This window comes from Vanacampus margaritifer, chromosome 16 (assembly GCF_051991255.1).
Source record: "Vanacampus margaritifer isolate UIUO_Vmar chromosome 16, RoL_Vmar_1.0, whole genome shotgun sequence".
NCBI classification, from domain to species: domain Eukaryota; kingdom Metazoa; phylum Chordata; class Actinopteri; order Syngnathiformes; family Syngnathidae; genus Vanacampus; species Vanacampus margaritifer.
Genome location: NC_135447.1, coordinates 13914745 through 13928456, shown reverse-complemented (window position 1 = coordinate 13928456; position 13712 = coordinate 13914745). Strand labels below are relative to the sequence as shown.

Genomic DNA, 13712 nt, shown 5'->3' with positions numbered 1-13712 from the left:
GCCATTCACTCATTTGCTCCCAAAACGTATAAATATGTTATATTTAATTACTATTTTCCCAAAGACATATTTGTACGTTTTTTTTTTTTTTTTTAATGCTAGAGCATACAGAAGGCTTTCATACAGCCTCTGAACTGAAGAGAATGCTTAAAGCAATGGTAGTTATGACAAAACGGCCAGCAGGTGGCAGCAGTTTATGAGAGATCAACCAGGGCTTTGTTGCAACAAGCTGTTTCCCCCACTGTTTTAAACAGATTTGAATATAATTATGAAACTTGGCTATATTCTAATGCTAATTGCTGCAAAACGGAAACAGACACAAATATACTTATTTTCCTGATGAAAGAAGAGACTCTGACCTTCCATGTTTTTATAGCAATAGAACAATAGTCTGTGGGCTTTGCAAAATCAGTCAAAATACAGTAAAACAGTCGGGAGCGGAGGGGGTTGCCTCAGTGAAAATGGCTGGGAGTGAATGAGTTAATATATTTCAGCTACCCCCCCAAAAATTAATTAGCACTACAATATTCTGAGTTATAAAAAGACATCATTAAATAGAATGTAAACTGGTTTTGCCACATTTTTTGGACTTCAATTCACTGAACATGGCGCAGCTCCTTCTGCTGTGTGCAGCTTGGCCACATGGGAGCAGTATAATACAACTGATATGGAGATTGCCCTGAGTTGCTTTCAGAGTGGGTAAAGAACATTAGCTTTGAGAGAAATTAGGGTTAAGTTTAACAGTTACTAAACCCAAGTTTAACAGAAAACTAATTACGATTAATAGATTAAAAATATGTTTGTAGTCAAATGCATTTCAGACCAATTAAGTGAAATTAAATCATTTCCAGTGACACACGTGATGATCTCATAACACCATCTGGTGGCAGCCATGCGTCACTACAAAAGGCAAAGTGTCCTGCTTCACCTCCATGTCAGGCTGCTTTTTCATTCACGTACAAAAAATCTGCTCCAAAGAAAAGAGAACTCTTGAAAAATCAGTCTGCATCTGTGCATTGTGAGTGATTGTATGCTTACTGTTCTCCAGCTCGTGACCTTTTTGCACCAGGAACTCCGAGTTCTCATAGTCGTCGGCGTCTGTGGCGACAAGGTGGTTTTGTCAAATGCCAGACTTTGACCTTAAAATGAAACCGATGCGGCGACGTCTCATACCGTCGTCTGTCAGCGCCACGCCAGCCAGGTTGGCGTAGTGAGACATGCTGGGATCGGCAGCTGCAGACGAGATGATGTTAGGGAGGCTAGTGGGCTTTTTTTTTTTTAAATGGAGTATCTCGTGTTTGAATGGTAGTGAGCCCACCTTTGATCCTCAATGCCATCTGCTCATTTTCATATACTGTAATGGGGAGGGGATCTCTGCAAAGGCAAGACATTTAGACTCACTTTGAGTCGTAGAAACTGCTCTCAAATAGTGGCTGCACAACTGCTGGACATTTATTTGGGAGGCGGTCTTTAATTTTTAACCATGACTATTTTGTTGAGTGAAAGTACCATAGTCCCTCAGATACTTGATGGGGGAGTACCAGGCATTTATTTGGGAGGAGGCCTTCATTTATACAAATGCTAACATTAACGTTTGACCTTGTTCACGTGAGAGAGTACCCCCCCCCCCCCCATAAATAGTGGCCAGTAGAGTTTATTGACTCAACTGCATAGATTAGTGAATGTTTATTGGAGAGGAGGCCTTTAATTTGGTGCACATGCTCTCAACATCAAGTAGAGAATTTCCTCAGATAATAGTAGCGAGGGGAGTTTATTTGCTCAGCTGCAAAGAGCACCGGGCATTTATTTGAGAGGAGGCCTACAAATGTTTATGTTACAATTTTGTAGGGTTAAAATCTTGACCTTTAAGTAGAAAAAACATTATTTCCTCAAATATTGGCCAAGGGAGTTTAACTCATTCACTGCCATTGACGGCTATAGAAGTCAAAAATGAATTTTAACTGTTTCTATTAGTTAAACATTTTTTCCTACTTTTGTTAACAAGGGTATGAAAAACTAGATTTTTTTTGTTTATTGTATTAGAACAAATATAACATTTTTGATTAATCGTGAGTTAACTAGTGAGGTCATGCGATTAATTACGATGAAAATTTTTAATCGCCTGACGCCCCTAATTTTGATTAATCTTTTCAAAAAAAAAAGATTAAAAAAATTGAATAAAAATTGTTTTTTTTTTAAAAGAGATAAAGATTATTCAAAATTCATCAGGCATCAGGCGATTACCATTTGTAATTGTAATTAATCACATGATTTCGTAGTTAACTCCCGATTAATCACAAATGTTATATCTGTTCCAAATATCCAAAAAATATATTTTTTCTAGGTTTTCGAACTCTTGTTAACAAAAATGGAAAAAAAGTTAAACTAATAGAAATAGTTCAAATTAATTTTTGACGTCTATAGCTGTCAATGGCAGTGAATGAGTTAATTACTCAATGATAAAGATTAACATGTATTTATTTGAGAGGAGGGCTTTATTTATTTATTTATTTTACACTTGCATGTAAAGGTAATGAATCGCCTGTTTTTTTTGTTTTCCTAAATTTGAAAGAAGTAGGCATCTCTTTGAGGAGAGATATTTATAATGAACAGATGAGAATGAAATACTTACACATAAATATGCTCCCAACTCCTGGGTGGTGATGCAGCTACTGCATATATTTCTGTTTACATAAAGACGTACAATTAATCAATTGTTGACGGTGTATATCTTGCCGATTAAATTAAATATAAATCTAATAGTGTCGTTGTGGAAAAATTGTCCAAAACTCACCTGGGCAAACGTCCTCACTACAAAATACAAACTGTTAAAATAGGGTCAATGGTTTGACATTTTGCTTATAATTGAATATAAAAAACATACTTTGAAGAAGGGGTCATTTGATTGGCTTTGGTGACTGAAAAATAAAATGGTAAATTGTTAGATATGTAAAAAAAGAAAAAAACACTTTTATACATTTTAGATGATTTACCGGCTTTGGATCGCATGACAGCAAATCTGCTCCCCTCACGCTGGCTGTCAAAGTAAAAATAAAAATAAAATAAAAATCTCATATACAGTAATGTCACATGACTTAAGAATGTTTGTCACATAACGTGATACTCACAATGTGTGCGGGTTGTATATTTGAGCTTCTTCATGTATGGTCTCTGTGGAAAAAGAAATCACATAATATGGATTTTGGTGCCGTTTGTTGCAAGAACTAATCATTTCAAAACTTTATTTAAATACTGTTAAAAGATGTACAATCATCATTAGTTAAAGGAATTACAAGTCAAACCAGTCCACCAGTGCCAGTTTTACATTTTGATTATTGAATTGACTTCTCGTACTTATATTCACCAACAATACCGGTTGTTTGGACTTACTGGACTTCCTCTTGCATCTCAGACACAGAAGGCCCAGCAGACTCAGCGAGGTCAGCGATGCAACAGTCGCAAACGCACACTGCACACTGGGATTCCCCAGCATACCTGAAAGCAGCACTTATTAAAAATCTGTCCATGCAAGTAAAACAAATACGAAATACGGCATCTGCATTTTTGTTCTTTTTTTTGTGTGTGTGAACGACACACATCTGTTCCTCCAGGATGTGGTTGGCCGAAACTAAGAGAGTTTGCGGTCACGTCTTAAAGCAAGAGTGCTGTGAACTATTCTCATTCTCGATTATTAATCCAACAATTTCTATTATTTTTGCTTGGCAGTGGCGTACAATTGCCCTGAGTGGTGTTACACTGCAAGGGGAGCAAAAGTGTATATTTTGTCTGGCTAATGTCAACAGACAGTCTATTGATGAACTTAATGGGAGGGAAATTATTCATAAGCACTCTGGATAATTATTCATTAGCACACTAACCAGTCATCCAAATTGACAGAGCCTGACCCATTTAATAAAATCTGCCGCTCTGAATTATTTATTCCCGGAAATCGTTTTTCAAGCACCTCACTCGATTTATTTTTCATAATTTATGTCTTAAATTAAGATAGACTCACGCTCATATTCTTCTAGTATTTAATGTGGTCGTGTGTAATTTGTTGAAGCTGTATATTTTGTGAACCGCTTAGACTTTATGGTTTCCTTTGTGTAATTTGTAATGTAATAATTTAGCATTAGCAATTAAAATTGAATATACCGTGTAGTACATGACAAAAGCCAACTAAATGAGCTAAAAGCAAAACCTGAGTAAAAATTAAAGGATGTCAAAAAAAGGTCTTAATAAAACACTGACATTTAAAATCATGTTAAAATAATAAAGTTGGGCGTTTGTTGATAATTATCATGAAGTAGTTAGGTCATCTTAATCTAATAAAAAACAGTCCACAACAAATGCAATGAAAATTGTAATTATTTAGTTTTTCTTGATAATTACTATGAATTAAATATTTTTCTAAAACAGTGCAACAATGCCAATTCAAATCTACTGCAAAAAGTGATTTCCAATTTTCTTTCCATTTTGTTTCTTGTCATGTGCAATGTTGTAATAAGCATTTTAGATGAATATAAATTATACGGCAAAAGCAAACTATCATATGTATATATTGAAGCAAAATTTGAGGAATGAAATAAGTAATTACAGATTAAACAGAATGTTGTGGGAGAAATATATACATTTTATATTTATTACAAATATTGTCAAGATTTGGGCGATATTTGCCTCTTTTTTTTTTTACTTAATCTAAACAGTTAACTAATTTAATTAACTAATCTAAACGGATTTCATAACCATCAACAAATACCCCCCACATTTTTATGTGATCCCAAAAGTGAATTAGAGGAGCACAATTGTGCTTTTTAACCTCCTTTAAATTTTTTTTGTGTCTTCTTGTTTTAACCACATCATATTTATGCTTCAAAAGTTAAAATTCAACCACACACATCCACATTCCAAGCCACAAAGTAAAATCCTACTGTAACTCACCAAAATGGAGATTATTACAAGAGTATTTGCATTGTGTTGCTGCAACGTTACCTTCGGTGGTCCAGCTGCTCTCCTTCCTGCGTCGGCTTGAGTCGACATCAGCGGTGAAGCGTGCATCGGCTTCCTTTTACAAGAACTTGCCACTTCCGCCACATACTCAAGACACACTCGAGACCTCCATGTCAGACCCACATACAAAATATAAAAAAAAAGAGAGCAATGATGATGACATGTCAAATCGGTAAAAGTACCGAATGAACAATACTGAGCTCTCCAGAAAAAAAAGAAGAAGAAAAAAAAAACACACTCGAGACCTCAGAAAAACCGACAAAATGTTTGTGATTTCAAGTGGACACAAAAGATGTCAAATAATACTTGAAAGTCAAAATGTCAGTGAAACACTGCTAATTGTCATCACACTGCTCGTTAATTGAACTGAAGAGCAACTAAACATGGTAGATTGATGTTTGGTTACAGCATTTTCTAGAGTATAATTGGAGTTCATTTGTGCTCAATTCAGTTGATTGGACATCATGTTGGAAATGCACGCACCTGTATTTGGGCGACCCCGATACAAATGGGGCTGTAACCCCCTGACCCATTTTGGAGGAGCCCTGCTTTAAAATATGTCTCAGTTGAAACAGTTGTACATCACTGTAAACAAAACTACCTGTCTATTAAACTAAAAAATATATCAATTTCTACTTATAATTTCTACATAAAACTTGAATTGGATGTCATGTCATCCTGTACTAGCCTGTATATTTAGGCTAGGTTACCTATCTTTTCAATTTAGTACATTAAGAAAATTTCCAGAATTTGTAACATATTTAAATTATCGTAAAACATTTATTATGGAAATTTCCGAGTTGCTCTTGTGACACAGGCATGTGCACTGTAAAGGCTAGTTAGCTTTCTTTCTTTTTTTTAAATAATCACATTAAGCCAAAAACTGCATTGTGTGTGTTCATTTTCACTCATTCAAAAATGGTTGGTGATGGTGTTAATTGTTGAAAAATTGCTAAAATGTTTAATATTTTGTTGTTTTACATTTTGGCCAAAAGTGCTAAACTTCTCGTATTTTAGTTATGTGACGTCATTATATTTTTGCCTCATATTTCATTTATGCGTGTGTATGTTTATTACATGGCTACTGCTCCCTTGGCAGTTAAGTCAACATTTGGTGAAATTTGATTGTTTGTTACTATGTTTATTTTTTTAAACAACGGAAAATGGATGCATGGACGGTGTACAAAACAGATGACGTCATGACGTGACAGACTCGTTAGCAAGTTAGCCACATTTTTCCAAAATACTCTCGGATATTGTTAGTAGAATTAAAATATAGATACACGCGACTCTGTTTGCTATTTTAAATACACTAAATAAATGTTAATAATTCTAGACATTTCTGCGTCGACGTTACCACGCTCTGGCGTCATGACGTACGCTTTTGCGACGCCGTAGTACGTACGAGCGAAAACACCTCGATGGAAACACACCCCCTTAAACTAGCGGTGGCTTAACAGTATTTTAAACGAGATTGAATGACACCGGTTCCGCACCGTATGAAAGAGTGGCGTGCCAGTGAAGCCTCGAAGTCGACTTGTCATCACTCGCAGTGTTGTTGTTGATGCTCGCCAGCGGTTGTCTGCGCGCATGCAACAGAATGGCGCGAGCAGCTCCAACGGCTCTGACGGCGGCGGCGGCGGGGAGCGTCAGTCTCCGTCCCGTAGCCCCCTGCTGCCGGCGGCGACGACTCGGGTGAGACGCTTCATCCAGGAGCGGCGACCGCTGCCGCTACCCAAAGTCATGGTGGTGTTCTCGGCCGCGGGCGACGCCGAGAAAGCCAGCGATGCCATGGCTGACGACGACTCACGGAAGTCGGCCTCCCCGGCGACGGCCGCTGTGGCGAACGTGTGCCGGGGAAAGCCGTCCCGCTGCCCGCTGGACGCCAGGCAGGAGCAGGAGGTAGGCCGCTAGTCCGACAAAAAAAAAAGGTTTATGTTCATTTAATTGTAACTAAGGAATCCACGATTAAGTACAACGTGACGTCATAACCAAGCGCCAAACGAGATTGTTTGGCTAGGAATGTTTATTTATTTTCTCTTGTATTGTACCATCTTTAAAATGAACAAAAATGTCAGGTATTTTTGCAAAACATGTTCGTATGTTCTGGAATGTAAAGTTGTGTTGAATTGTGTTGATAAAAGCATTTTAAAAAAAATAATAAAAATGTTTGGCTAGGAATGTGAGGTTAGGCAGCTGCGTTGTGATAGGCCAGCAGTGGTTCACGTGATGAGTGTTTTGCTTTGTGTGTGTGTGTGTGTGTGTGTGTGTGTGTGTTTTGCTTTACCATCCTGATTATTGACCTAAACGTGGCAGATTAATCCCCCTCTCTTTGCTGCCTTTGTCACTGCCAACTTCAATGTAATTGTTGCTAACATATTCAGCAGTTAACATACAACAAGCTAACGATCATATTTTAGAGACGCCAGATAATCAGTCATTTGCTGATTTAGATTGGAAAAGAAGAAATATCTCTCTCTCTCTCTCTCTCTCTCTCTCTCTCTTTATATATATATATATATATATATATATATATATATATATATATATATATATATATATATATATATGAGGAAAATCCGGCCTGATTATCTGTATGTGCTGCACTGAAGGCATTAAGTTGCTGCACATTGCATAATTGACATAGGCTGTGCTATGATCCTGTTAATCCCAATAAATTTAGCTAAAACATGACTAATTGCAAACACAGCACTGCATAATTAATAATAATACACTTCTTCTTTTTCCCGAGTTTCCCGAGGTGATCTCTCTGAACGTAGGGGGCTCCCACTTTACCACCCGCCTGTCCACGCTGCGCCGCTACGACGACACCATGCTGGCCGCTATGTTCAGCGGGCGCCACCACATCCCGCGTGACTCTGACGGACGCTTCTTCATCGACCGGGACGGCACCTACTTTGGGTGAGTTGCACCAAGTTTGAGAATTCTAAATGTGTGTAAAACTGGAATTAAAGTGCAGTAAAGTTTCCTAGCTTAATGCTAACACAAAATGGGAAACGCCACAGACAGGCTAAATGTTTTAACCATGTAGACAACTCACAATACTCACACAGGCATATCTTCTTTATTTTTATTAAAAAATGTTCAATATTACAGAATCTTCCTGGGTCACTTACAGTAATTGTGAAACTCTTAATTGTATAATTTGCTGCCGGTTGTGTAACTGGCGCTAGCTGCTGACGTGGGTCGTGATAAGATCCCGCTAATTGCGATGCAGAAAGTCAGCGGAAACTGGCAGACGAGACGCAGCCATTCGGAAATAATGGCCTGCTCCTCCTCCATTGGTGCCGCGGAGCTCATTACATGTCAACTGCTCAGCTGATGTCCACTATAGTTGGAGCTATTTAAAACGTAACGTTAAACAGGATGTCCTCATACCTACAGAATGTACACAATTACTACGTGCAAGGCAAATAAAACAAAGCTCGACTTTTAGTTCCGAGTGAGGGTTCCACTGTGTGTGGTCTCCGCCTCCTGAAGGGACATCCTGAACTTCCTGCGCGAGGGCGAGCTGCCCCAGCACGAGCGAGTGAGGGCGGTGCACCGCGAGGCGCAGTACTATTCCATCGCGCCCCTGCTTGAGCGCCTGGAGGACACACAGCCGCTCACCGGAGAGAAAGTGCGACAGGCCTTCCTTGACCTGCTGCCCTACTACAGAGGTAAGCACAGGCATGCTGGTTTACATTAACACTCTTTTTAGCTTCCCATTTTAGTTAAAAAAAAACGAAAAAAAACATATGACAGGTTGCACAATGGTTCCCAAATTTTTATTTAGCTGGGGCAACTACCTGTATTTTCTATTAGAATAATCTCACCGCACACCACCAAACAAACAAAAAAAGTACATACAGTTTTCACCTCCTGCTCATGAATAGAGAATTATGAGAAGTATGCGAAGCCCACCCCAAAAATAGCCTTAGGATTGCCTACAAAATAGCAGCAAAGCACTATTTTTCCCTTAGACAGGGCTATGGCCTGCTCAGGCCAAATCAATTAAAGTAGGGATGCACCGAAATGAAAATGCTTGATTGAAAACCGAAACGCCGGGGAAAAAAATGATGCCAATTTTTACTATCATTGCATTTATTATAATTATTAAAAAAAATATCATATTATTATAAAATATTTATTTAGCACTGGCATCTTAACAAAGCACAATATAAATTGAAATGTGCCCACACTGCAGACATGTTGGCTAATGGTACATTAAACATCAAACGAGGGTCGAGCATTTTCAGGCAGTGCGTTTGATTGCACTTTATAGTCAATGTAGTTCGCACAGGCGGGCACGGGTGCGTGCGGCGCACTTAAAATCGGCACATTCATATATTCACCATCGTTTAAAAATCTCTAAATTAAAGTGTTACTTTGGCACCATCTCAATGCCAAGGTGTTGTTGAAGTGATTTGAGGAGCTTCAGCTAGACAAAAGTAGTGCTTTGCCACATCTTGATGCCAAGGCATTCTGTTGAAAGGTAATTAAAGAGCTTTGTTTAGTCAAAATTTGTGCTTTGCTGCCACAGTGGAACATTTTGATGCCAAGGTATTTTGTTGAAGTGGGTTCAGTAGTTTCATTTAGACACAAAATCGTGCATTGGTGCCATCTTGTGGCATTTTGGTGACATGTAACTATGTATGTTATATTAGCTAGAGTGTATTAAAAAAAAGGGGGTGCTTTGCTATAACACCTTGGTGCCAAGAAACTGTTAAGTGAGTTGAGGAGTTTCATTTCGACAAAAGTTGTGCTTTGGTGCTGTTTTGCAGCATTTTGATATGAACAAAATATGTTGAAGTAAGTTGGGGGGGCTTCATTTAGACAATAGTCGTGCTTTGTCGCCATCTGTTAGCCGCTTAGTGCCGTGGACTGAATTGAAGTGAGTTGAGGAGCTTCAAGTAAATTTCAGTTGGATAAAAGTGATACTTTGACGGCATCTTGTGGCATGTCAGTGCCAAGGAACTATGTTAAAGTGAGTTGGAAGAGCTTCATTTAGACAAGAGCCACCTTGTGCTACCAATAGGCAGTTACAGTCAGTACTGTATTAACCATTTTGAGTGTTCTTTAAACGAGTAGTAATGTTCCCTAATGTGGAAAAGACTGAGTGACTTGAAGGAGCGTTTTGTCCCGGCAGACAATCTGGAGCGCATCGTGGAGATCGCCAAGCTGCGCGCCATGCAGAGGAAGGCACGCTTCGCCAAGCTAAAGGTGTGCGTGTACAAGGAGGAGATGCCCATCACGCCGTACGAGCGGCCGCTCTTCAACTCGCTGCGCCTGGAGCGCGCCGAGGGCGAGGCCAAGCTCTTCGAGCACCACTGCGACGTGGACGTGTCTTTCGGGCCGTGGGAGGCGGTGGCCGACGTCTACGACCTGCTGCATTGCATCGTGGGCGACCTGGCCCGCCGCGGCATCGTCGCCGAGCAGCAGTGCATCGGCGTGTGCGACAAGCACCTCATCAACCACTACTACTGCAAGAGGCCAATCTACGAGTTCAAGATCACCTGGTGGTGAAGGCGGGCGCTCCGCTTTCCCGTCTGCGGCATTTGGGATCCGAATTGGCTGCTTTTTATGCGCTTGCGTCTTCACGTCGTTTTCGCTAATGACGACTAACGTTTACCGAGGCTAATGGAACTTTCCAAATGAATCCAAAATTGCCAAAAAGCAAAAAAAAAAAAATGAAGCTGAGAGCTGATAAGATCAGGGTTATACACATGTCAATAGCATTTTCCCTCATTTGCCATCAAATTCAACAAAGGCCCGATCATCGGATGTCTCTAAAAGATTATCTAAATGATTATCGTGTGGTGTGTCGAATGATTTTATTATTATTTTTTTTCTCCCTTCCAGTCAAACTCAGCAAAGGTGCAATTGGTGACAGGGTGATTCTTTTTCCTTCCTTCCAGTCCAAGTCAGCAAAGGTCAGATTATCCTGAGAGATTATTTTGTGGTGAGTGGTGTGTTAAGAGTGATAAAAAATAAATGTAAAAAAATCCTCGCTGGTGATCAGCATACGCGCAATTGTCATTTGTCTCTCAGATATTATTCAGAGTGATTATCCTGTGGTGTGTTAAGGGTGATTTTCTTTTTCCTCCCCAAATAGGTTTGGTTTAAAAAATCGTAAATGTTAAAGTGAGCCACACACATACACATTATCGTGCTAAATTTGAGTATTTTCCCTCCCTCGGGAGGAAAATCAACAAAGACTTGATTATCGTATTTCTCAACAAAAAATAAACAAAAAATCTTAAATGATTATTCTGTCCTGTGAGGTATTTCAAGAGCGATTTTTTTTTTCTTTTAATCTGCGGGGAAATTATTTTGCCTGACAATCGTAAATGTATGGGTCACAGTGACATACTGATGACTGTGCCAAATTTTAGTATTTCCCCTCCCTTCCAATCAAAGTCAACAAAGGTATGATTATCGAATATCACTATAAGATTTTCCTGTGCGAATTATCCCGTGGTGTGAGGTATCTAAGGGGTGTTTTCCTCGGCAGTTTGCTCTGGGCTGAAGAAGTGAATGTTCAAGAAGGGTACACACAAACTGATAATCGGGCCTAAATCACGTTGGAGTCGGTCCACACTTTTGCCACTAGGCTGGACGAAGAGCCGCCGTTTTCTCTTGTGTCTGCATGCGCCACATAATCGGATCAGCACGCTAATTGACATGTTCACTTGGGCAGCTTGCTGATGAAGTGCTGCCACCTCAAATGAAAATACAGTCCATGAATTTTCTTATGTACAATTCACACTTTTTTAGGCTCTGGGCTCGACATTGCAACAAAAGCCAACACTGAGTACGTGTTGGTCCAGCAGTAGAGAGGGAGGAGCATTGGTTCATTTGCATGAGACTGGACCGCCCCCTCAAAACAGGTTAACGGAGGGATTGTTATGGAAATCTCTGCTATTCCAACCTCAGTCGCGCTTTTAATTTAAAGCATTCCGCTAGCCATTCCACTTTTTTAAATGTATAAGATAGTGCAAGCAAATGTTGTGATGTTGCGCTAAATGCTAAGCTAACAGGGCCTCTAGTGTCCTTGTACTTGATGAAGTCTGAGCACCTTGTGATTGTAGCCGAGAAAGTTTATATTTTGTACCGCACTGCAATACAATACTAATGTACACCTTGTTTTTGTTGTGTTCTTAGCACTACTTGTGTTGTTTCAATGATTCCTCATCTTATCAAAAATATCTGTTGGCTTCTAGGAAGCTTTGGTCCTCACTCCTCAATGCTTTTTTTTCTCTGCTTTGTATTGTACTGTTTTTTGACTGACACAAATTGAAGTTAATATATTGCACTTAAAATGGCTGTTTTGTTTTGTTGTTGTTTTTTTACCTAAAATACAAGCTGTCTTAAATCATCTTTTCCAATTGTAGTGAATGGAAATTAATCTTAATAAAATTTAATTATATTGTTCACTTTTTTAACGGGTAAAATAGCATTCTTGTACTTTATAGAAACATAAAATGTCATGAAATAAAACCATTGGTGCATCATTCATGACTCAATTGCATCTATTCCTGCTTTGCGTGACTTGGTCACTGGGGGGCAGTATAACACAGTCATAAAGACAAAAAGAAGACATTCACAACTACACGAGTGCTGCTCCGCTTCCCTGGAAAGTGTGTGTGTACTTGTACATACTACATTGTGAGGACCAAAATATGTTTTAAACCAACAGATTGAGGACATTTTGACTGGTCCTCACAACTCAAGACCTCTTTTTGAGGGTCAAGACTTGGTTTTAGAGTTTAGGTTTGAATTGGGTTATGGTTGAGGTTAGGGTAAGAAATGGGGGTAGGCAATCATTTTTGATGGTTGAGATTAGGGGAAGGGGCTAGGAAAAGCATTATGTCGATGGATGTCCTCACAATTACATAAGTACAATTGTGTGTGTGTGTGTTAACAAGTATTTAGGGGTATCAGAGTGCAGTGGGCCGAATTAGGGCATAACTAATTAATCGGCTGATGTTAGATCTATTATAATTGGTAAAAAAATAAATTTTGGGTGAGGGGGGGTCATTTTTTTTAAAACAACACATAATATAAGGCAAAATGAATTACAGTACATTTAACCATTCCCTCCCCAGAATAAATTGGCTGATTTCTTTTCCGATTTATCCCTGTTGTAAGAATAAACAAATACAATAGGACCAAGTATTGTAATCATTAAGGGATACAAAAAAAGTACTTTTATTCATTATATTTTTATAAAATGAATCTGTTAGGGGAATGTTATCCTGACAAATATCAGAATCTCCATCAGTTAAAAAAAAATAATCCATGTCAGTTGACCCCCAAAGCTGAAGCGAATACAAATGCACGCCACAATTTTCAGATTTATATTTGCTTAAAATTTTGTAAACCGTTTATCATTTTCGTTCCACGTCATGATTACGCCCTTACTTTATGTTGGCCTAACATATGAAATGTCAACAGAATACACTCAAGTTTGTGATAAGGTCATAAAATGTGAAAAAAAATTAAATTTGGACATACTTTGTCATCTGTCTCTAAATACAGTTTTTATTTTTCTGCTGTCTTCCAGCTCTCTCCCAGTATTAGTCTACCTCTCTTTCTCCACTATTTGCCTTTCTCTCTCCCCACTGCTCACAGTGTCTCTCGCCCATCCAGGAGGAGGGCCAAGGTTGCTGGTCCTGCCGGTGTTGCTGCTGGAGGAGGAA

At 39.1% G+C, this 13712-nt stretch overlaps 2 protein-coding genes across 4 annotated transcripts; one reads left to right on the top strand and one right to left on the bottom strand.

Moving 5' to 3' along the window:
- Positions 1–355: 355 nt before the first annotated feature.
- LOC144036503 (uncharacterized) lies at positions 356–6436 on the bottom strand. The gene is made up of 11 exons (XM_077547200.1): positions 4993–6436; positions 3391–3495; positions 3129–3171; positions 2994–3037; positions 2885–2918; positions 2795–2811; positions 2633–2684; positions 1319–1374; positions 1174–1233; positions 1039–1098; positions 356–967 (listed from the first exon to the last, which is right to left on the bottom strand). The coding sequence occupies exons 2-11, from the start codon at positions 3491–3493 to the stop codon at positions 936–938; spliced, it is 501 nt and encodes a 166-aa protein (XP_077403326.1). The 5' UTR covers positions 3494–3495; positions 4993–6436; the 3' UTR covers positions 356–935.
- Positions 6437–6600: 164 nt separating this feature from the next.
- Positions 6601–13711, top strand: kctd7 (potassium channel tetramerization domain containing 7). Of its 3 annotated transcripts, none has more exons than XR_013288660.1 (5): positions 6601–6912; positions 7763–7932; positions 8512–8690; positions 10160–10972; positions 13663–13711. XR_013288660.1 is itself a non-coding variant. In XM_077547199.1 (4 exons), the coding sequence occupies exons 1-4, from the start codon at positions 6601–6603 to the stop codon at positions 10534–10536; spliced, it is 1038 nt and encodes a 345-aa protein (XP_077403325.1). In that variant the 3' UTR covers positions 10537–12524. The 3 variants fall into 3 exon arrangements, 1 of the variants encoding a protein (XP_077403325.1); XR_013288661.1 differs by lacking the exon at positions 13663–13711 and adding an exon at positions 11525–12524; XM_077547199.1 differs by lacking the exon at positions 13663–13711 and having other exon boundaries at positions 10160–12524.
- Position 13712: the final 1 nt, after the last annotated feature.